Source organism: Ursus maritimus, unplaced genomic scaffold (assembly GCF_017311325.1).
Source record: "Ursus maritimus isolate PB19 unplaced genomic scaffold, ASM1731132v1 scaffold_12, whole genome shotgun sequence".
In the NCBI taxonomy this organism is placed as follows: domain Eukaryota; kingdom Metazoa; phylum Chordata; class Mammalia; order Carnivora; family Ursidae; genus Ursus; species Ursus maritimus.
In genome coordinates, this window is record NW_024423564.1 from 43,199,417 (window position 1) to 43,224,814 (window position 25,398).

The 25,398-nt window shown below is 36.0% G+C and overlaps 1 protein-coding gene across 1 annotated transcript in view; it reads right to left on the minus strand.

The window, feature by feature from the left end:
• The window catches only part of TNNI3K (TNNI3 interacting kinase), a 277,662-nt gene that overhangs the window by 165,775 nt on the left and 86,489 nt on the right, over nucleotides 1-25,398 (minus strand). The window contains exons 6-11 of the mRNA XM_040627127.1: nucleotides 23,091-23,189; nucleotides 18,421-18,559; nucleotides 12,575-12,719; nucleotides 12,384-12,488; nucleotides 8,961-9,055; nucleotides 8,227-8,376 (exon numbers count right to left, since the gene is read on the minus strand). Coding sequence (XP_040483061.1) covers nucleotides 8,227-8,376; nucleotides 8,961-9,055; nucleotides 12,384-12,488; nucleotides 12,575-12,719; nucleotides 18,421-18,559; nucleotides 23,091-23,189 — 733 coding nt within the window. The remainder of the gene's footprint in view (nucleotides 1-8,226; nucleotides 8,377-8,960; nucleotides 9,056-12,383; nucleotides 12,489-12,574; nucleotides 12,720-18,420; nucleotides 18,560-23,090; nucleotides 23,190-25,398) is intronic.

Genomic DNA, 25,398 nt, shown 5'->3' on the forward strand with positions numbered 1-25,398 from the left:
CAAATTTTATTTAGCCAAGTTCTAGGAAGGAAAAGGTAGAGGATGCTGTGAATGTGCATAACAGTGCTATTTTACAGTAGGCTAGAGGGGTCAGGAAATAGTTCCTTAAGGAACTGTCTTTTTTATTTTTATTTTTTTAATAATAATTTTTTATTATGTTATGTTAGTCACCATACAGTACATCCTTAGTTTTTGATGTAGTGTTCCATGATTCATTATTTGCATATAACACCCAGTGCTCCATGCAATATGTGCCCTCCTTAAGGGAACTGTCTTTTAAGCTGAACTTGAAAGATGAATACGAGTTGATTAAGCAAAAAAGCAGCATTAGAGCCAGAGGGAAATACTTCATAGTTCCAATGCATAAAAAGAGGAGCTTTATTTAGAACATACTTTAAAATCATCTGCCTATTAAAATTTAAGTATTAGAATGTGCAGTTAATAAGAAACCCACAATATTTATAGAAATATCTACAGAGACAACAGAACAGTGGTGAGTGGTATTCTGGAGAAGATCTACGATATTATGATGAACTAGATGCCATTTAGTGAGACATAGAATTGAATGTTATGACTGATATCTGCTCATTCTCTAATTCACTTCAACAAACATGTATTGAGCACCTATTAGGAATTAGTCATTGAATTCGCTTTTTGGAAGACAAAAAATTAATAGCTCAAATGTTTGCTCTCAAAAAGTTTATAATCTTGTAAAGGGCAGAGTGTTTCAATATGCAGTAGTAAACACAGGGATAGAGATGCACATTTGGTATAATAAAACATAAAGGAAGGACATGTATGCTAGCCTGAAACATCAGGGAAGACTTTCAGGAAGAGAGGATCTGTACACTGAGTTTTGAAAGCTATGTAGAAATCAGAAATTGAGAGTGGAGTGGGTTAGAGAGAATGCGGGAGTGTAGAGACAGACAGGACTGTATGAGAAAAGGCTTGGAAACATGGAATAACATGATATACATGGGGAAGAATGAGTATCTTTGTATTACTATCATCTGACGAGATACTGTCTCACAGGGTAATTGTGCACATATGATAAGTTAATACATATAAAGTATTTAGAATATGTCTGGCACAGAGTGAACCCCCAGTGAATGTTAGTGATGTAGTGGATGTAATGATGATTGCAGTATTTAGGGTCACGCACATGACCAGAGTGACTGGATATGAGGTTTGAGAGGTAGGAAGGGCACAGGGCATGGGCACAGGGCATTCAATAGATACTAGTGTGTCAGTGACAGATTTGAAGCTGGGGAGTGCTATGGCCCTATTTACACCTTGAATACTTCTTCAAAACTACAAGTAGAAAATGGAACCAAAGAAGCTGAAGACCAAAAAAAGAAAGAAAGAAAGAGTAGCTTTGAAACTATTAAAATGGATCAGGAGAAAGATATGTGAAGAACAGTGACAGTAAAAATAAAAAAGAAAGGATGGATTAAAATGTACCAGTGAAGTAAAATGATGAGACCTTTTGATTGAATGGATACGGGGAAAGAGAGATTGTGGGAGAAAAAGTCACCAAGCATCAATCCAGATCTCTGTCTTCAGCGACTAAGTGGATGACAATACCATTAAATGACAGAATGAATAAGAGATATGGTAGGAGAAACTGACCGATGAGGACAAAAAAGATATTAAGTTCAATTTTGGACTTGCTGGGACATACTCCCCAGATATCCAAGTAAAAAGAGCCAGCATGGCAGATGGTGTGGTAGTTTGAAAACATGGCCACAAATTCTAACACTTGTCCATGACTGAGGGAGAAAACCCTGCTACAGTAAAGAGACTTGCAAATTTGTGCTAAGTTTTACAATATTGTTTTACATATTTGCATGTAACTATACAAATTAGAATAATGGTTTTAAATTACTTTTTTAATATTTTGATCAGTGATTTTAAAAACCTCCTTAATCTTGCTTCAGTCCTGAGGTTTTAAAATAAATGGTATTACTTGATTCATAAATAAGAAATATAGATACAACAAAACGTTTTTGTTTGTTTTGTTTTAAGGATTTATTTGAGAGAGAAAAAGAGAGAGTGAGTAAGGGAAGGGGCAAAGGGAGAGAATATTCACGTAGTTCCCACTGAGCGTGAAGCCTAACATAGGGCTCGATCTCACGACCCATGAAATCAGGACCTGAGCCGACACCAAGAGTCGGAAGCTTAACCAACTGAGCCATCCAGGCGCCCCATAACAACACATGGTTTTATATATTCCGGGTTTGTCTGGTAGTGTTTGGCAGGGATACAAACTCTTTATGAGAGAGTTTATAAGAGGATGCCCATCATTCTAATATGTCAATATGTCATATTTCTTACTCTACACTAAAACATGTAAATTAGGAAAGACTGACATTTGGAACTTATGTGAAGCTTGACTGAACCTTTGCTATGCAGTTAATTATAATGGATAACATTATTTTTACTGAGAATCTGTTATGTTACAGACATTTAGATCTTATCCTAAACCTTTAGCAGAATTCTGTAAAGTGGTTATTAATTTACTCACTTCAAATCTGAAGATTAAGGCTTAGAGAGGTTGAATGACTTGCCCAAAGCCATTATATAATAAGGATGGAATTTGGACTGAGATCTGATTCTCAAGTGAGGTGGTAAGAGCTTGGACTCTGCAATAAGACAGAACTCTGTTTGGTACCAGCTCTGCACTTAAGAGCGGTGCAGTTTGAGCAAGTGTGACTTGGCAGATTGAAGTCTCAAACTTTTAATCTGTAATAGAAAGTTAATACCAATTTAAAGGGTTATCCTGATAATTTAATTATATACACATACATATGCATATGTAACAGGCATGTAATGAATGTAAGTTCTCTTCTACTATCCATTTTAATTTATGTGGCTTTTTTTTTTTAGTTTCAAATTTTTATTTAAATTCTAGTTAGTTAACATACAGTGCAATATTGGTTTTAGGAGTAGAATTTAGTGTGTGTGGCTTTTTACATAGTTATTAAGTTTCAAAAATATTTTACTGTGTGTAAATATGTTACCCCCCAACAAAAATGAAAGTTCTGACCATTCAAATGAGAGTTGGTACTATTCTGTTTGTTTACTTTTTAAAAGAAAGAGGAACTAAAAAATAGAATGTAACCAGTACACACAAAATTGCACATAGATTTTGAAATACCATCTAAATCTTTCATTTATTCCTTCTACTCCAGTCCTAATTCACTCTAGCACACTAAACTAAGGGTCACTAAACTAAGTAACTAACCTCCCAATGGGTAAGAATTCAATATAGAAGTAGTTTAGGAATTTATAATCCATTGATGAAGATTTATCAAAAAATTTAACAAATCTACCTCTTCTTCCTTCAACTCCTCCCCCACTCTTATCTTTTAGTTATTTTTTACTGGTTGAAAACTGTAGAAACTCACAACTGTAAGGCTTTATTACTTTTAGAGAATACACTATAGTACGTTCACTATAAATAATTCACACCATACTACACTTGTCAAAAGGAATGAACAAAGTATATATCATGGTACAGGAGCCTTGATTTTTATTGTTTTTGCTCACTTACTCACTAATTCTCCAACTGCAGCTCCCTGTCACTGTGAATTACAGTTGTTTTGAGGTATACAAATATTGTATTCTGTGTAATTAGATATTGGGATAGGAGCCTCTGTAAATTACTTTAACTGGTGTCAGTACTGAAGCAAATAAGAAGTTTTTAGTTCTGTTTCTGGTTCGGGTTATTTTCTGACCCTAAACAGCTTGACATAAAGAAGTGCTTTTCTTTGTCAAAGGCAGACTTCAAATCTAACTGCCAGACACACTATTGAGCTATGTGTTCAATTCTAATTGGCTGAGATCTTTTCAATTCGGCAGTTTCATCTTTAATGCAATGGATATAAGATTATGTGTAGGTCTTTTCAATGGGTTTTCCATACTGGTGATTAGGGCAGAGGATTTGAACATAAGCAGGCTGCTGGCTATTTCTTCTGGCCAATTTAAATTGATTCATACAAGTCCTTTGTACCCCAGGGAAAGGGCAGAACAAATCCAAGTGAGTGAGACAGCTATTGCTACTCTCAGACGGAATAGTAGAAAACAAGGCGGAATGGGGGGTGGCCGACTAGGGGAGGGAAAACACTCTAACTATTGTAAAATTAGAGTTCTGAGTAGTCTAGCAGGGAAATATTGAAACTTAAACATTAGGTTTCTGTGTAAAATCAAGGTCACCAGGAAAATTATTTCCAAGGTTGATTTTGATATCTTTAGGTTAAAAGGACTATGTAAATGGAAACTCTTCTTCATATCTGAACCTGCAGGGAGTCATGGTGAGTAAACTCTTTCCTGAGTTTCCAAAAGGAAGTTGATAACTCTTACAAAACTCTAAAGCACCCTTGAACTGAATGTGTTGTATCAAAATAGCAGAGGGTAAGCTAAAAACTTTGTGTCAGATGAAAAATTTGTCTTAGAAGAACAGAGATGGGTGCTATTGAGAAAAACTCTCAGTTTTCTATTAAGAGGGTAGACAAAAAAAGGAAGAAAGAAAGAAAGAAAGAAAGAAAGAAAGAAAGAAAGAAAAAGAAAGAAAGAAAGAAAGAAAGAAAGAAAGAAAGAAAGAAAGAAAAGCATGCAAGCTGGTAGACTAGGATGAGCTATTTAAATTTGGCACATCCAAAAGTACTCCTTTTCAAACAGACAGACCCTGGCTATGAAGCCCCCTTTTGGTTTATCTCTCCAGGGAGATAACAAGGTACAGGGTAAACCATGATGGGACCATTTCTACAACATCTCCATCCTATAAAGAAGGAACTTCAAATGAAGTTTTAGTGTTTCCTCAACTCCATTCTCCAAGTGACTCAGGAAAATCCTTAGTATGCCACATCGGTTAATTTGGGGACTCCCTCTCTGAGGGAGAAAAGAAAGCATTTCTTTATACAAAGAAAACAGGGATAGTGCACTGTTGACGATTTTTTAACAAGGCCATTTCAATCTCCCCTGAACACATGAAAACAATGCAAAATTTTTCTAGCAAGAGAAAATAGCAACGATTTCATTTTGTTGGTTTTGACTTATTCTGCTCTAGAACATATGCAAAGCATCCATCTGTCTCTTGAGTACTAACATTCAATTTGTTAAAATTCATAGTAATAAGGAAATACAACACGGATGCCTAGCACATTAGTTGAACAAATAAGGGTGACAAGTATGGCAGATGTTGCAGAGACCAGTGGGTAAAGCCTCTAAGCTAAAAGATTTTTGTTGTTGTCATTTGGTAGGAAACCTTGGGAACTTGCACAGTGATTCATTGTTTCTTAAAGTGTGGAATTCCACAAGAAATAAAACTAAAGCCAGTTTTCAACTATCACTCTCAGTCAACTAAAAACAAACAAAGCCAACCCCTGTGAAGAGCTAGCTACAGCAGCTCTATCTGAGCTGCCTTCCGGAAGACTAATGCTTTGTAAACAGTCTTTCTCTGAAACTCAAGGTTCTTGAGAGACACTGTCTGAGAATCACTTGAATAAATGCAATGTGATGAGTAAGCAGAACTTAGTAAGCCCTCCTGAGGCTATGTAAGCTTCTTTAACTGATACTCAAATACAGAACTACCTGGAATTTATTTTATACAAATTGGAAGGTCCTTATACCTAACAGACATGCATCCAGATATTCATCAAAAGTCATGTGTGTGAATGTTAATAGCAAAAGTATTCTTAACAGTCCCTAATAGAAAATTATTCAAATGCCCCTAAAGAGTAGAATGAATAGTGATATAATAACAAAACATTATACTATACAACAAGAGTGAACAATATACAACTACCTGAAATAATATGAGTGAATCTCACAAATTATTGGTCAAAAGAAGCCAGACTCAAAAATGTGTATACCATAACATTCCACTTGTATAAAGTACAGAGAGAGGCAAAGCTAATCTGTACTCCAAGAAGGCAGTGGTACCCTCTCTGGAGAATGACTGGAAGAGAATGTAAGTGGGACTTTTGGGTGCTGGCCATATTCAGTTTCTTCATCTGGATGCTGGATGTTGGATGTGAGTTCAGTTTGTGAAAATTCATCGAGCTATAATGAGCAAACGTGTGCGCACATACATGTGTATTTACACAATGCTCAAATAAAAAGCATCAAACGTAACAGGGCTACATCTAACTTATTCCTTACTTTACCATGTCTGTTCACGTGTCTCTATTAAAGTAAGTCCTATAATCATTTTTTTCACAAGCAGTCTTCAGATCTATATTTTTCTTTCTTTTTTTTTTTTTTAAGATTTTATTTATTTATTCGACAGAGATAGAGACAGCCAGCGAGAGAGGGAACACAAGCAGGGGAAGTGGGAGAGGAAGAAGCAGGCTCCCAGCAGAGGAGCCTGATGTGGGGCTCGATCCCATAGCGCTGGGATCACGCCCTGAGCCGAAGGCAGATGCTTAACCGCTGTGCCACCCAGGCGCCCCTATATTTTTCTTTCTATGTGCTTACAACTCCCCATTTCTAGCTATCAAATTCCATCTCCCTTTTAATTGATAGAATTTCATGTCCCACTTCAGGCAGAAAACCTTTTAGATCAAATTGATTGCCTAAGAAATCTTCCACCCTTTCTTAGTATGGACATCTAAGATTCTAGCATTTAAACAGAACACTTCTTTATGTACTTTAAACATCCTAAAAAAGACAGCAAAAGACAGGCAGCAAAGTTTGATATACTTTACACCATTTACTTGTAACCCTCTGATTTCAATGACAATGTATACTATTCCATTTCTTCTGAAAATTTAAACTCCATAGGAGCTTATGTGTATATGTTGAACTTGTTAATGAGGTACACTATATCGTAAAACAATGATGAAGGTGGGATTTCACCTTTGATTATTTGTAGTTTCCTCCCTTAAAATGTAGAACTCATTATTGATCATCTCCATTTCTGAACTACTACTATTACCATTGTTATCAGTATTGAAATACCGATTATTAGTACTTACTACGTGCCAGCTAGTATTGTAATCAATGTGCATATATTATCTCATTTAATCTTTACAATCTTGTAAGTAGGAGTTGTTATTCTCATTTTTTCAGAAGAAACTGAAATTCAGCAAGGATAGATGACTTGCCCAAGATCAAAGAATACAGCTTGATTTAAATGCAGGTGTTCTGGAAGGAGCCGAGATGCCCTTCAACAGATGACTGGATTAAGAAGATGTGGTCCATATATATAATGGAATATTACTCAGCCATCAGAAAGAACGATTACCCAACATTTGCAGCAACATGGATGGGACTGGAGGAGATTATGCTAAGTGAAATAAGTCAAGCAGAGAAAGACAATTATCATATGGTTTCACTCATTTATGGAACATAAGAAATAGCAAGAAGATTGGTAGGAGAAGGAAGGGAAGAATGAAGGGGGGGTAAATGGAAGGGAGAATGAACCTTGAGAGACTATGGACTCTGGGAAACAAACTGAGGGCTTCAGAGGGGGGAGAGGGTGGGGAATTGGGATAGGCTGGTGATGGGTATTAAGGAGGGCACATATTGCATGGTGCACTGGGTGTTATACGCAAATAATGAATCATGGAACACTACATCAAAAGCTAAGGATATACTGTATGGTGACTAACATTAATGTACTAAAAATTATTCAAAAAATATATACTTTGAGAAACAATAAAACTATTTATTATGTATAAAAAATAAATAAAATGAATGCAGGTGTTCTCATATCAAAGCCTACAGTTTCATCACTTTGAGCTCAAGTAAGTTTACACATATGCACTAATCATTGGTTCCCTTACTTTTTCTAGTTCAGGCATGTTAGCAAGGCTAGATGTAACAAATATCCCCTTCCTTTGTATTTATTTCATTAAAATACTTTGAATCCATGTAAAAATTCCCCTATATAAGAGATAAAGTCTACCTCTATGTTTACTCTAAGAAAGTAACCATTACTACCTATCACAATTTTGTTTCTCTAATACCTAGGACTATTTAAGCTCATTCTCTTTTCAAAGTGCCAATACCAAGAATGCCTTCAGCTCATCTGTAGCCCTGGAATTGCCTTCCCTAGTGATGGTCTATTGGACTCTTTGATCAAGTTCCCAAAGACTCAAATATAATCTACAGAGGAAATGGGAGTGTACAAGTCATACAAGTCAAAAAATTATTGATGCATTGACATAATCTATGCACACAGTTCAATGTATCATTATAGAGAGGCAATGATGAAAAATATACCTTTTTCATAAGCCCACATCAAACATGTCTGCTCATCTTTTTCACCACTAGACCTGCTGGGATCACAAGCTACCAGATTCATATCAGCTCCATTATCCAGTAAGAACTGAACCAGGCGAATGTGACCATGGTAGCAAGCAGAGTGCAATCCTATAATAGAATGAAAGTATGAAAGGAGAAAAGAGGAAAACTGAACCCCAATTTTCAAAAGACAGTTATTATCATATCATGGCATTGTTGCCAGAGATACAAAGCAAAGATAGATTTCTTTGATAAAGAATTAATTCTGTTATTGAACATACACAACATACAAGTATCCTATTCCAGTTGATCTTCTAGAAAGATTGCCTTATGTTTAGCTCAATTTTCAGTATTCCTACATGCACTGAAATTACCAAGAACAAACGCTGGCATCTTTGTACAGGAACGAAGACCCCCAACAAGTGTTTTTCTTGAGCAGCAAACCAAGGGCAAGGCAGTGTGGTCAGACTGTTTCTGGTACAGGCCATAATAGATACATCAGCTGTAGATAATTTACCAAAATAAAGAAAGTGACCAAAAGTCAATCTGCTTTTTATTGTTACCATGCACCATCAAATCTAAATGATGTCACTGATAAAACATCCCTTCTCATTAGGGTAGACTACTCCCTCTTTCCACTTCCCTCCGAGCGCACCTCTGTTCTTGAGCATTGATATGCATCAAAAATTGGTGATGTTTCACCAAAGTCTTACCTGTGTGCCCATCCCTTCCTTGATGGTTAATGCTTATGACATTTTGATCAAGAAGGAATTTAACCAGGTCAATGCTCTTACCATAGGTACAAGCACTGCAAAAATACAACAAAAGGAAAAGACTTCTGTTATGAGTTGAATTGTGTGCCCCACAAATTAATATGTTGAAGCCCTCTTATAACTTCACATTGTGACTGTACTTAAAGGGGTACAATTTAAAGAGGTTTTTAAGTTAAAATTGAATCGTTAGGGTGGACCCTATTCCAACATGACTGCTGTCCTTACAAGAAGGGAAGGTTAGTACACAGAGGACACAGACAGAGGGACTATCATGTGAAGACAGAAGGAAAATGTGGCTATTTACAAGCCCAGGAGAGAGGCCTCAGAAGAAACCAAATCTGCTGACAAGATTTTGGACTTCCAGTCTCCAGAACTGTGAGGAAATAAATTTCTGTTGTTCAAGCCACCCAGTCTGTTGTATTTTGTTATGGCAACCCTAAACAATGAATACAACTCTGATTTACCCAGGCTATTCCAGATGCTAGTGTGTATACAAGAGTGCTAAAGAGACAAGAGAGAAGGAGGAAATGAGAGAGGAAAAGGAAGTGATTTAAAAAAACAAGCACATATAGCAATATACTCCTGAGATTCCTAAATATGGGCTTTCAAGATTTCAAGTTGTATAAAATTTCTAGTATCTTATTAAATATTTCCCATGATATTTTTTTTCATAAAAGGAGGAAAAATATTGTAAGACTTTCACGCATTTTTAGCGACAAGACCTAGGCACTCTGCAGGACTATTGAATGGGGGAACCCAGAAGGGTCCTGAGAGACTTAGGTGACAAACCTGGATTTGTGATTGGTATCTGAAGTGGCAGGGGGCGGTCTTGTGGGACTGAGCCCTTAGCCTGTGGGATCTAACACTAACCCCAGATAGATGGTATCAGAATTGAATTGAATTGTAGGACACATACTTGGTGTCTGCAGAAAACTGGAGAATTGTTTGGTGTGGGAAAAACTCACGCATGACTGGTGTCACGTATTTCAGAAGTTAAATATGGAATTTTGTAGAACAACAGAAAAACAGTGTGTTTTTCCTTCCAAACTTGGTTCTAGAAGAGGTAGTTCACTGGGTCTTAATATTTCCACTTCCTGGGATGACCTTAATCAATCCTTTTTCTTTAATGAAATGCTTTTATTTTCCTTAAAGAAATATATTACTCAGCTAGCTGAACTGTTTTTCTATCTATGAAGTCTTATGAACCAAAGGCTGAGTTCACTGCTATCTCTACTCTTTCTTTGTCATTTCAGTCTTATGGCACTTACCATATTGTGTTATGATAACGGATACACCTGATTACCTTGATATCTTACAACAGAGTTCCTTTAAGGAGGGAAGGGATGGTGTCATCTTAATGTTCCTACCACTACCAACACAAGGCAAGTCCTTAATAAGTCGTTCTTGAATAGTTGAATGAATAGAAAGCCACTACTCAGTGTAATAGATCATATCACCATTAATTATTTGCATTGTAAGTAGGGTCCATAACACTACACTCTGAATGTTCCATTGTCTGAACTGCCTCCCTGATTCTTTTCAAAGCAACCATTTACAGGAATTGATGAATTCTGAATATACATATGCATGTGTGTACATATGCATGTATATATGTGCACATGTGTATATACATATGAAAACAATAACAGAAACATAGTGAGTGCTTTCTGTGGAGTGCAAGGCACTGTGACTTTTACATAGAAAAATTTCAGAACCAGAGTGAATTCCTCATGTAAAAGGAGAGTTTCTTTTATAAATATGTACTTAAAACAAATAGAATAAAAATATAAATATGTTATTCCTAGTAGACACAGGCTTATACAAAATAAAACGATTGGATATATACTTTTAACTCACTTCACTAAACTTGTCATATAGGCTCTTGGAGGTGACAATCATCCTTTGATTATAGTTGGTTTCAATTTATGTGCACAGAGTAGCAAAATGATTTGAAAACTAGCCTGAGGTGTCAGCCTTAACAAGCATGGCCTAATGGGGAAAGAGGACACCAGTAAACATATGCATCTGTTCTGCCAATTATCCTTCTGGGGAAAGATTCCACTGACCCATTTTAACTGAAAGCATGACCTAAAGAGTTCTTGCATCTGTTCTGCTACAGAGCATGTAGGACACAGGCAAAATATTCTGGTACTAGAACCTGAAGATATATAAAAAGCACAAAATTTGGAATCAGGCAGGTATCTAATACATGATTTCCTAGTCAGAAGACTCCTTGGCAAGTTATCTAGCTTCTCTGAGCCTCAATCTTCTCATTTGTAAAAGAGGAATAATAAATCCTACTTCATAATATGGTTATAAGGATTAAATGAGATAATGGATGCAAATCATCTGGCATATATTCACTACTCCATAAATGATGGCTTTCTTCAACTCCCTTTGGCTGATCTTTTTTCTGATAAGAAAAATCTGAGCATCCAAGCAATATTGGACAGATCAATGCCTTATGAGGAAGCACAAGTTTAACATTAATTCAGTAAGAAAAAAAAAGTCTCCTCATTTCTATTAGTCACCAGTGCAACACAAACAGTATGTAAATAACGTATTAGTCTCAAATACATTTTTTTAGAGGTTGCAAACTAGCCAAGAAATCTGTAATGTGTAGGTAAATGATCTTATATTCAAGGTTTACTAAATTCAAACTACTATGTTTTTATTTTTATAGAAAAAATAGTAACTCATTGTTAAAAATGAGGGTTTCAAATAAGACAACGGCCTTTCTTTTGGATATTGTGGGGAGCTATGGCTCTGAATTTTTAGCAACCTTTTCCCTCTTTTTCTAGAGCACACTGTAAAGGACTCTCATGCATTCCTAGAAAGGAGTTAATGTCTTCTTAGGTATCTCAGTGGCTACCCTGACAAGGCTTTTACAGGCTGACAGATGGATGCCTTAGATAGGTAGATACATTTGCACATAAGGTTTAAGTGGTAACGAAAAAAGTGTCACATTTGATGCTGATGAATTCTGGTAATGAGATTCTTGTCGGAGGAGGATTATGGGCACTGCCCCTTTTGGCAGCTTTCTGCAGAGTGAAGTGGAATAGAAGCAATATGCTTACAGATGTTGATATGCCTGTTGCCTTGGCAACATCAGTCCCTGTCTTTGTGGCTGCTGCCAGTAATGCAGCATCTGGCTCTGGCCCCATCTGTTGTAGTGACTGCAGCATCTGCCTCTACCTTTTCTTTTGTGCATCTAGTTTGGGCTCCTTGTCCTCTGCCCACCCTCTGCTCTTGCCCTCTGATTGCAACATCTGCCACTATCTGCTCTTGCTTTATGTACACAACTTCAGGTGCCGAAGGGTATCAGCTACCTTTAGTGGCTATTGAACTTCAACATTCTTTTACCTGTGAAAAGCTGTTTCACTGAAGATGTTTTCTTTAGTCAGGCTTTCAATTCCTGCTATTTGAATGATTTCCTTGGCAACGTCAAATTTGCCATTGTAGCACGCCCTAGAGTTCAAGAAAATATTTTGATAATAGTAAGAAGGTACATGTGGTATAGCTGGAGGACACATGGGGCTACATATATTACTCACAGGTGCAAAGGGGTATCTCCATAGATATTAACCACATGCGGCTGAACTTCACTGTCACTCTGGAGCAGGTACTTCACTATATCATGGTGTCCAAAGCGAGAACAGAAATGGAGTGGGACATGGTCTTCGTTGTCTTGAGCATTCACTGTCATCAATAAGAAAGGAAAAGTATGTTATCTGGAATCCTCTGTGTCTCAGCCTTCTCATGTGTAGTGTCAGGAACTTTTCTAATTGCCTGAGAGACTCCTGGAAATTGCCAGTTAATGATAATAATAAAGGAAATTAAGTGCAACCAATTTAAAAAGTTATAATTCTGTTCTATTGTCCATTACCACATTAAACAGGCTTTCTTCTAGCTTCCATAAATTCTATGGAATGCATCTAATCAAATCTACCTTGCACAATGGAATAGTTCAGGAAACTAATAAGCATCCGAAAGATCCTCATGGCCTTATTTCCACAAGTATCTCCTTCTAAATGGATTTTTTTCCTCTGTGAGATGTTAAAAATTACAGATCCTGGCTAAAGCACCAGTCCCAGAGATTTTGGTTCAATAGGTTAGGGTGGGCTCTAGCACTGTATATGTTTACAACACTATTTAGGAGGTTCTGATGGACGTTTAACTGAGAATTATCATACTAGAGTATACACAGCATGGCGTAATGAAAAGACAAGCTTTAGACTGAGGCAGACCTCATTAATTACATTTCCTTAGACAGTTATTTAACATCCAGTTGTTCCCTCCATAGTGGGCATCTGTCCTCTCTTTGGCTCAACCAGCCTCATAACCCCTTTGGACATTTGGCAAATTCCCTATACTGAGAGTACTGACTAGAGGCGAAGACCATGTGTAATCATAGGAGCTGAAAATATGCTCTCAAGCCTCCTTTGCAGTGAGGGCACAGGATTTGCAGAGAGTGGCCATATGTCCTGGTTTAGGCTTTACCCTAGCATAGTTTTTAATGGTAACCCTTTCACTCTCAACAGCACCCTGGTTTGGATACTTATCTATGGGCTGCCCCCATCCACACATTATGCCAGACTCTGACATCAGAGCTGATGACATAAAAAAGCAGAACCTAATCTATCTTGGCAGTGTAGCAGTAATAGAGTAGCTCCATCCAATTTCCAATGGTCGTGATTCCAGTCACAGACTCAGTGCTCTGCACAGTTGGTGCTGGAAGCACAAGTGTTGGCATGTGTGCCTAGCAGTAGCAATGTGTCTTCAAATGACTACTTTTGTGATTGTGGACATTGTTCCTCACTGTGAGAATTGTAAACCTGGCCTTCTATCCTGTCCTGGGGAAGATTCTGTGCTCTGATATCGTTTAATACATTCCTTTTCTGCTTAAATTAGCAAGAGTTAGTTTCCAATGCTTGCAGATAAGAACACTTGATTGATACATACTCATTCCTCAACAAGTATAAAATGATCACTGTGTGCCAAGCACTTTCCTAAGTGTTGGAGATACCGATTTATTATTAATAATGATAGATATAATGACAGTACTGTTGCAGGGATGCTGAAAAGATTAAAGGAGATCATGACCGGAAAGTACAGAAAGTATCTAGCATGATGCCTGCCACATATTAGACATTTAATGAAAGTGTCTATTCTACTTTTTCACTAATTTCCCTCCTAGAAATCTGCTAAGTGCTAAGGGCGATATGCTATAAATGTATAGAATCTATACCCTCAAGTAACCTGCAATCTAGTTGAATATTCAATAATTTCAGGCCTGAAGTAATAAAAACTGAACACCAAGCTGCTAAATTCTGGATCTGCTTTAGCGCAATTTTTAAAACTAAAATAACTGAATCATCTGCTCCATTGCTATTTATTGTATTTGAACTGTGTTAACCTGTACAATGTATTTTATTCAAAATAGAAAATAACAATCCTTAACAAATCCACTTATTATCATTCTTATATGTATCTATAATAAAAATTATCCATAGAATCAAAATAGTTAAAGAAAAAAAGTAAAGCATAGATAGGAAGGAAAAGAAAGGGAAGGTAATAGTTAATTTTAAAAATGTGCAAGTAGTTTATTACTACTGTTGTTATAATCATCATTTAACTTTTAATGAACACAGGCCTTGCAGCTGCTATATTTGTAGACAATGATTCTTATTTTATTGTCCTGCAAGATCTAAGCCAAAAGGAAATCTTTAACAAAGTCAGTGAACTTCTCCTCCCAAGGCCGTTATTGAAAAATAAATCTTTGAATCTTTTTTATTAATGAGTGGCTCAGAAGGACATCCTTCCATCAGAAGAATGTTCCTGGTTATTTTGATTATCTTTCTTTTTATGATACTTCTCCTTTGTTCACATTCTGTTGGAAGCCAGGGAAAGTCAATACCATGAGTCAATGCGTTAGAACAGTAGGGAGTCCAGGGCAACTGGAGGTCACATAAGAGTTCTTGAGGTCCAGACGGGACATTGTAAAGCAGAACGCAGCACAATCTTCCATTAATTCATAGTTTGCCTTTGGCCATCCCTGGTCCCACCCAGTATTATTCTTCTCTAGTTGAGTCAATAAACTTCAAAGCAGATTATCTACTTGGTAAATTACCTGCAGTGGCCTAGACGTTCTTCTCATCAAAGAAGATATAAATACTAACCGAAGGGACAAGCCAGGAGAGATCTGGATCAGACGTAGAGTTTATATATACACATCTGTATTTCTGCTTCAGCCATTGTGTTCTACTTAGTTTTGTCTTGGATCAATTTGCAGTGACAAAAAATGTATACGTTATTCGATCTTATCTGAGGGAAACTGAATGTATGAATGGTATTCCATTTGCTCTAATTTCACATTTTATTGAGAGTTAAATAAAGAAGAATTTCAGGCAAAGAAATAGATGTAAATAATTATTAGGAAAGTATTTAGTGCCTAGCCCTCTACTTTGAAGAGCATATGTGTTCAGTAATGTCTTTTGAAACAAAGACTGAATGAATGGGTGGGTGGATGGATACTACACCCTGCTTATCTCTGCTTATTGATCTTACAGTAAAAATTCCCATAGTAACCCAGAAAGGTAAGCACTTCCCATTAGCTCTCTAAAACAACTCCCAAGTGTGTCTTAAATATATTTTCAATAACGAATCTGTGTAATAGCTCTGCCAAGATATAGTTTTAGAAATAAAACACTTCCTCTTCCTGGCCAAGCCTTAGAAATTTTTGTGACTCTATATCATATCCAGTTCCATGTGAAAAGAACTGTAGCATTTAATAGTCGGATGACAAAAAATTAATAAATTCTGAACTTAAAATTTTCCATTTTTAATTTTATTAAAATGATAAGTTATGAGGGCTTGATCACTACTTTCTTTTTATGGAGTCCAGCAATATTTTGACCTTTTCAATCTCACTCAATAAGCATTACATTTCTCCTTTTTCATTTCCCTTAGTGGTACAAAGAAGAAGGCTAGAGACTTGAAACATATGTGACTGAATAGGTCAGCCTCCCAAACATGCTGAACTGAAGAGGTTGCTTTCAGAATTACATTTTGGCTAATTTTGTAGGCTGAATTTATTTCCATTTGTGACATTCTGTTACCATGGAAACATACTGTAAATACCAGATTTCGAATTGTGCCCTTTTTGAGGTCATTAATTCACTCTTCCTCCTATGTCCATTTACCACAGGCAAGGGCCAGATCTAAAATAAATCATCTGGAGGCTTAGCTACACTTTGGAATAAATGGACTAGCTAATACTAAATCTAGTACAGTGTCCAGTAGCACAACAGATCTTCTGGTTTATTCTTTGCAATTGGTTGAAGTACAAAAGGGACTTAAATTATCAAGTGTGTATTAGAAGGAAATAAAAATACATAAAAATCTGAGTCATGCTGTCTCTTGATATTTTAAATGATTGAGTAGAAAGCATGTAGCGCTTGTGTGAATCAGAAAGAAAGGGTTGAAAATTATATCATATGATGCTGGCATGTAGGGGGAATACAGGTGCAGTATACATTTCAATGCCTTTTGTAGAAGAAAACTTTGATCCTGGAGACATGCTGATCAATGATACTCATTTTGACACCACTGAGCTTTGGAGTTGCACAGAGGAATAAAAAGCTGAGGTTGGCATCGATAATAATAAAAGGAAAAAAGTGAGCTGTTCCTGACCCTTTGGAAGAGCGAAGCAGTTTCAAAAACATAATTATGTGTTCAGTGGTTCATACAGGTGTACCTTTGCCTATTCTAAATCAACAAAATCAAAGAGACTGCTTAAACAAGGTCTAAGGAACAGAATTCCTTGTATCCTGACAACACGGGTTATTTATGATAATGCTGTAGAAAAAATACCTCATTTATTGCACACTGGCTCATAGAAAATGACACAACTATGTTTCTCAAAATTTAGAAAATAAAATGGCCCTCTTTTCAACATGGAAAGTGGAAACTGCCCTAGCCTCTTCTCACACTTGTCTCTGGAAGCCTTCATGTTTTCCTTACATGTGGGTGAAAACATTGATTAGGTTTATTAACTGAATATTGATCTCAATTTTGGACCAAGGCACTGGCAGTTCGAGAGCTTTGACAACCTTGTCCTTTTGTAAATGTGCATAGTTTCTGCTGCAAAGGCCAGCAGCTCTTACAGCTGGGTTTTTAATTAGGTCTCTTGGGGGTCAATGGAAGAATGTTGGATGTGCCTGAGAGAATTTAATGACAAGATGTAACTCTGAGTGAATTTGTGTCAGAAAATAAAGTTTGTAAGGAAGAGAAAAAGAAAGAGAAAGAAAGAACTTTTTTCAACACTCTACTTTTAATCAATTTTCCACTATTCATCTTATAATTAAGAAAATTAAAAGTTGTGGGAAATTCTATTCTATTAACCATATCCTAAAATCTTTCTGTATGTGCTAAAGCTTCCCCCCCCCCCAGGCTGATCACACTGTAATGCTGTTTCACTAAAAATAATAGTAATATCAAATATTGGGGAGGATACAGGGAGCAACTGGAACTCTCATATATTGCTGTGGGAGTAAAAATAGTACAAACACTTAGGAAAACTGTTCCTAAAAACTTAAACATATGCATACAGCAAACACACACACACACCCTCAAGGGAGATAAATATACATGCTCACAAGAAAAATTGAATAAGAATGTTTCTGGCATCTACATTCATAAAAGCCAAACACTAGAAACATTCAAGTACCAATTAGGAGGATAATGGATAAAAATTTTTTGAAATATTCATACAACTTTACCAATAAAAAACAGCAAACTATGATTCACGCAACAACATGGATAAAAGTTAAAATAATACTGTCAGTCAATAGAAGGGAGTCCCAAATTGTACTGAACTCCCAAGAACAGAAAAAAACTAACCTATGGCAATAGAAGCCAGAATATTGATTACCTTTTGTGGTTAAAGCTATTTACTGAGAAGAGGGCACAAGGGAACTTTCCAGAGTTCAACTGTCCATATGGAAATATTCTATATCTTGGTCTGGGTGGTTTTGGATGGATAGTAAATAGTCACTTAAGTCAACATTTACTTAAAATTTGAGAATTTGGCTATATGCAAATTTTACCTCAATTAAAAATAAGATTAGTGAAAAATAACAAAATGAGAATAATTTATCTAAGAAAACCCCTTACTTTTATTGAAGAATCAAATATATTAAGAGTTGAACTAAAATGTATATAAAATGATTAACATATAGATTTAATTATTACATTAAAAATAATAAATTATAATTTGTAGAACAAATTAGTATATGCAATTAATCAGCTTCAATATTATTCTCTAATAAACAAGGAAAGTGCAAATTAAAAATACACATAAAGTAAAAAAAGCAAATGTCTTCTAAACATATAATCTTACCATCTGCTTTGCTGCCTTCTTCCATCAAGAGTTTTGCAATATTAAAGAATCCTTTTGCAGATGCTAGGTGGAGGGGCCTATCTCCAACTTCACCACTTACATTTACATCAGCACCAAATTTCAAAAGAAGGCGGGTTACCTAAAGAATCCATTCATTTGAAATTAGTATCAAGTCAAACAAAATGCAAAACTTTCAAAAATATGGAAGACACATCATTAAAGCTTTCTTTTAGATCTATTTTTACCTGAAAATAACAGAAAATCCTAACTTGATTGGCCTAAACAATAAGGAATTTATTATTATATCACCTAACAAGAAATCTAAAACTGGAGCAATTTCAGGGTTGGTTCTTCATTGCACATAAATAATCCTCCCTAAAGTCACCCATAATCTTCCCTGAACCATCTTTTCCAAAGTCTCCTTCTGGCCAGAGCCAGCAGTGTTTACTTGATTCTTGATTTACATAGCAACTCCTGCATAATGGGTCACTGGTGGCCATCTTGCTACTGGAGTTCTGGGTTTGTTTCTGGATTTGTGAGTAAATGGGAGATAGCTGCACTCACTCTCAGCATCTTCCTCAATTAGATGAGCTCCACATTCAAAGTGAGAGAGAGATGGAAGTATTAAACAACTTAGGAGTCTTCCACGGATTATGTCAAGTAATTTATAGAATTTCTTTAAATTATTTACCTACTCACTTTAAAGCTTCCAAATAATTTCTCTAAATCTGACATTGTCTCCTCTGGCCATTTCAGAAGTCAATACAATGATCCCAAGAGGTAAGTTAGAATGAATCTGTGCCATCAAAATAGCAGTTATGGGAGGAACCCTCAACTGACCTGACCACTGAGGTGTTAGTATAAAAGTGAATTCAAACTCTAAAACTATTTTGACTTTCTATATGGTAGCAAATAAACATCTCAAGAATATGGTACATATTTGATAGAAATTCTAGGCAAAAAATTAGCAGTCTGGGATGTGGGGAAACTTCCTATTGAGTGTAGCAGGTAAAGAACAAGGGTTCTGAAGTTAGGCTTTATCACCTTTAATAAATTATTTGACCTTTCAAAACTTCACTTTCTTCATTATTAAGATGGGAATCTCAATAGCTCCACTTCATAGAGTTGTTATGAGATTTAAATAAGTTATCACATGTAAAACACTTAGAAAAGTGCCTGGCACTCAATAAATGTTAGCAAAAGTGGTAGCACCAATGTGGAACATTTGTATTTTATCCATTTATTTGTTGGCTAATGGGCAGACCAATACTTAATTCAGAAGAAATTGGAACGGTAAAAGTTAGTCTCAAGAACTGTGCATTCCTATTTCCACTTACAAAGACTCCATAAATTCTGATTATGTGACTTTATAATGGACAGCTTTAAACTATCTTTGAAATCGATTGTCTATTAAGCACTATTATTATATAGCTAGGAAATATTGCTCTTGGTACAAAACATCTACTCTTCCACTTAAAAATAAGTAAATAAACAAATGGCAAGGAACATGGAACATTAGGCACATTTATATATTGAATGTACCATTCTCCTGTCAGCATATTTTAGCAAATGACAATAGCATCCATAAATTACTTATGTGCTGTCTTCGCACACAGAAAGTGAGTCCCTTATCATAAAAAGGCCATCCACATTTTAGCATAATTTTATAAGACTGTGACTATATATTCAGGGAAAGTAAACAAATTTAGCTCTCCACCCAACATGCATAGAAGCTCTTTATGTTTCTGTGGGTGAGGAGGTTAATCACCAAAGAGGATGAGTCTACAAATAACATGCACTGTGTACATCTAGTATGTGCCTAAAGTTAGGGAAGTATGGAATTTTTTCATCATCTGGGCTTTTAGACCCTGTACTTTCTGAAGCATTTTCAGTGCCCAGCTCTCCAGTACACTCCAGTGCACTCTGAGCAGCACATCAAATGAAATGAGAAATCTTTCCTAGCTCTAGGTCACGCTTCACGGGTCTGAGAGTGTCCAAGCATATGCTAGCTAGCAAAGAAATAAAGGCACAATGACTAGAAGAGCACGGAGACACAAGTAAGTTTGATTTTTAACTTGGAATCCTCAGGCAGTATGATGGCATGACCTCTACGAAGGCAAAAAGGTAAAATTTTACTCCATAATTGAGTAAGACTAGAGATCTAGAGATATACAGTGAGGAAGAGTGAAAGGAGGATGTCAAAAGAACATTAAGTTTTGATTATCCAATTACGTGTGTATTTTTGTTTTATTTGGTTCTATTTAGTTTCTTAAGGCTAGCTAAATGGCGATGTTTGAAAGAAGCACACAAAAATTTTGTCTTTTAATATGTTAAGGTTAAAAATCAACGGACTTACTTTTGTCCTGGGAGGTATGTCACATAGGCTTTCTTTTCTGTAGACAATGTGGTTTTTAACTCATTAGGCATCTACCTTTTTGGAAAAGTTCAACCATTCCGTAAGATGTTAAACATAGTGTTACCATATGAGCCATCAATTCCACCCCAAGATGTACCCAAGAGAAATGCAAACAGATGTCTGTATCAAAACTTGTACATGAGGTGGGGGGAGAATGGGTGAAATAGATAAAGGGGATTAAGGGTACACTTATCTTGATGAGCACTGAGAAATGTACAGAATTTTTGAATCATTGTATCATATACCTGAAAACAACCTAACAGTGTATGTTAATTATACTTGAGAAAAAAAAAACCTTGAATGTTCAAAGTAGCATTATTCATAATAGCCAAAAAGTGGGAAAATAATCCAATGTCCATCTACTGATGAATGAATAAATAAAATCTGGCATATCCATATAACAAAGTAGTATTGCACACTAAAAAGCCAGGAAGTACTGATACATGCTGTAAAGTTGATGAAACTTAAAAACACTGCGCTAAGTGAAAGAAGTCAGTCACGAAAGATCATATGTTGCATGACTCTACTTACAGGGAGTCTCCAGAATAGGTTAATTCTTAGGAACAGAAAGTACATTAGTATTTTCCTCAGGCTGGAAGAGAGAGGTTGGGAAGAAGTTGGAAGTGCTAATGTGTGCAGGATTGCTTCTGGGAGTAATGACTTTAATTAATTGTCATGATGGTTGCAAAACTCCGAATATACTAAAAAACACTGAGTTGTACAATTTAAAATGATGAAGTATATCTCAATAAAGTTGTTACAAATTTAAAAAAACCAATGGACTTTGGAGTTTGAGCACCTGGCCTTGAATAACTAGCCCCGTCATTTAAGCAAAGTTCCTGGACTTTCTCATTTGTTTCACTGATAGAAGAAGAAGAAGAGGTTCTTAGGTACAACAGAATAATGTTGGGCTTTGGGTTCAGACAGGCCTGAATACAATTTCAGCTCTTCTAACCAGCTGACTCTGGCATGCTACCTGACCTAAGTGAGCTCATGTATATCATTGACAAGAAGATGCAAATAACAACTAATTTTAGGATTGTGGAAAAATTAACAACAACAACAACAAAATTCACATAAAATGCTTGTCCCAGAGTATGAGATCGCTCACATGGTAACTCTTATTAAGTTCACCAGGTTGTCGTGAAGGTCAAATAAAACTATTCATTGAGTGAAGGCACACTGTAAACAGTAAAACATTCTCTATATATTATTACTTTATTACAGAATATCAGATTTTACAAATAATTACCTGTTATATAATTACGTATTTAAATCAAATTATATTTAAAGCACATACAGTGATTTAAAAAAATATCTAGGTTTTTCCATGTATTAGTTTCCCACTGTTGCAAACTGCCACAAAATTATTGGATTAAAACAGCAGAGATTATTCTCTTAAAGTTCTGGAGGTTAGAAATATAAAATCAAGGTGTTGGCAAGTTGTATTCCCTTTGGAGGCTTTCATTTCCTCACTTTTTCAGCTTCTATAGGTTGCCTGCATTCTTTAGCTTATGACCCCTTCTTGTATCACCTTAACTTCTTGCTTCTACTGTCACACCTGTTTCCTGCTGCCTATTATAAGGACCCTTGTGATTACATCAAGTTCACCCAGATAATTCCAGGATAATCTCTCCAACTCAAAATCCTTAACTTGATCACATCTGCAAAGTCCCTTTTAGGATATACACCGGTTCAAAAATGAAAACGTGAACACATTTGCAGTCTACCACATCCCAAGACAGCAGAAAAGAAGAAACTCGGTTTCTGAAAGACACATTTTTTTACCTGCTGGGACAGTGTTCATGATTTGTTTTATCGTTACTGTCACTAGCATCAACGTAGTAACAGTTATTGAGCATCTGCTGAACACTTTAATATCTCATCGTATCAGCAATCTTATGTAGGTACTATTAATATTTTCTCTATTTTGCAGATGAAGAAACTGAAGATCAGGGAGATTATATAACCTACATATGGTCACAAAGCTAGGAATTTTTCAAATTCACACTGACTGATTCCTGGGATTGTATACTCACTCTACTACCTCCCTTGGGTACTAAGTCACTAAAATGCAGCATTTGGCAGATGCAGTATTTCTATGGATCTATAAGTTCCTCAAGGGCAGAACCGATGAGAAGATGGCAAAAATAATTCAAAAGATAGCTTAAATATTCTTTCTTTGAGGCTAGGACAGCTCAACAAAAACCTGGAATTGTCCCCCAGCCTTTAGAAATACTACTGTCAGACTTACCTGTTCATGCCCATAGTATGCTGCAATGTGCAATGGAGTGAAAAAAACTGCATCTTGAACATTGACATTAGCTCCATGCTGCAGCAGGACATCAGCAGCCTGAACAAGAAAGAGAGCTCAGTTAAGAACTTGATTTGGGCATCTGCCTATCAAAATTCATTTTACAACCACCATGCACAATGCTTCTTCAGAAATCACCATCATGAAACAGTTTTCTTCCATCTCTCTTCTCTGAAACCTCGGATGGCTTGTTTTTGTCTAGAAAATGAAGACCAAACCCCTTAGTGTGGGTTTCAAATGTCTTCTAAATCTGACAGTATTCTTTTAAAATGAATTTCCCATTACTCTCTTCCATAAACTCAATTATGTAGTAAAACTGCATTCCATTTCCTGCTCCTTTGAGTCTTTGTTCACATCATTTCCTCAGCCAGGAATTATCTTTTGCCCAACCTACAGATATTTAAACCCAAGCTAAATACCTTCTCCTCCAAGATTTCTTTGATTTTCCTCCCTTCATTGCCAACTGACTTGCTGAAATTGTCTTCCTTCTTCATAAATCTCATATAACCTTCTTTCATGCCGTATAGAACATTTAAAAATATTATATGCATGCCTTTTCATCTGTACTAAAGAACAAATCCTTTAAGGACAAAGTACATCATGTTTATCTTTATAATCCTGCCCTGGTCTGCTGCCATGCAAACAGTAATCATTCCACAAGCATTTGTTGAATGAATGAATGGATGAATGAATGGATGAGTGAATGAATGAGCAAGTGAAAAATGCAAGGAGCTGTTGGCCAACTGTCTTCATGGAAAATTATAGATTGTAACATCTGCTAACCCTTCAAATTTCTTCTCCTCTCAAAGACCTATTTCTAAGTCTCACTTCTCTGGGAAATTGCTTGGAATCATTTCCTTCAGATGTGCCCATTTTTATTGTAGATTTTAATGCACTATTTTTCATGTGGTCAGAGAATATGCATTTGGGAAAATTTTCAAAGTCTGTTAGACTTAGGAGAGAAAACAGGAAGATGGGATCTAAAAGCTCAAAGGACTTATGTTCCAATACGTCTTTTATTCCAATAAACAAATTGCCTCCTCAGTCAAGTTTCCTTTCCTGTTTGAATCATAGCCCTTCAGAACTAGAGAGGGCCATGGCAGACATTACATATCAAATCTTTGTTTTTTAAAGACGAAGAAATTGAAAATGAGAGAAAGTGGGAAATTTCTCAAAGTCACGGAACAAGTCAGTGTCAGCACGGAATCCTTAGTGTCTTGCCTCAAGCTTTGTTTCTGAGTGCTCTGTGGTTTTAAATAGTTTATTCATTCAATCATCCATTTATTCATGTATCAACACACAATTTATTGAGCATATATGAGCTAAAACTGTGTTGTTTTACATGCTTATTCTCAGAATTTATTCAATCAGCATTAGAACTGATTGTCATACAGATAAGGAATTCTTTTTTTTTTAAGTACAAAGATGTTAATTTATTTATTTTTTTATTTTATTTTATTTTTTTTTTTTTTAAAGATTTTATTTATTTATTTGACAGAGACAGCCAGCGAGAGAGGGAACACAAGCAGGGGGAGTGGGAGAGGAAGAAGCAGGCTCCCAGCAGAGGAGCCTGATGTGGGACTCGATCCCGGAACGCCGGGATCACGCCCTGAGCCGAAGGCAGTCGCTTTAACGACTGCGCTACCCAGGCGCCCCCAAAGATGTTAATTTAAATGTTATAATAGTAAAGAAAAATGTAATGTTCTTCGTGGAAATAATATTAAATAAGTTCTCAAAACTATCACTTTTTTATTAACTTGGAAAGGGGTCCACGAAATACCTTAAAGTTAAAGAAGCACATGAATTCTTACATATATATTTTACATAGTTATGAATATATATACATATATATGTATATAAATGTATAATTTTAAAGGATGGAAGGAAACATACTAAAACATTAATAGTAAATAGCTATATAAGGTGAGATTATAAGGGAACTTCAAATTTTTCTGTTTCATAATTTTTACCATAATTTGTATTACCAGGAAAATATCTTCCATTTTGAAAAAAATAATTAATAAGAAATACCAAATTTTAGTTTTTTGGACAGTGATTTCCCTCATATTTTTATTCATAACTGTCTTTCCAATGAAATCTCTGTTCTAAATAAATATTTACATCATCCATGAGCAGCAGTAAAATAGGGGACTTTTTAGAGCTTGTGAATAAAGTTGTGATTTAAAGCTAAACACACTTTTGATACTGGAGCCATAAGAAAGCTGATTTTTGATGGTTTTGAGAAAAA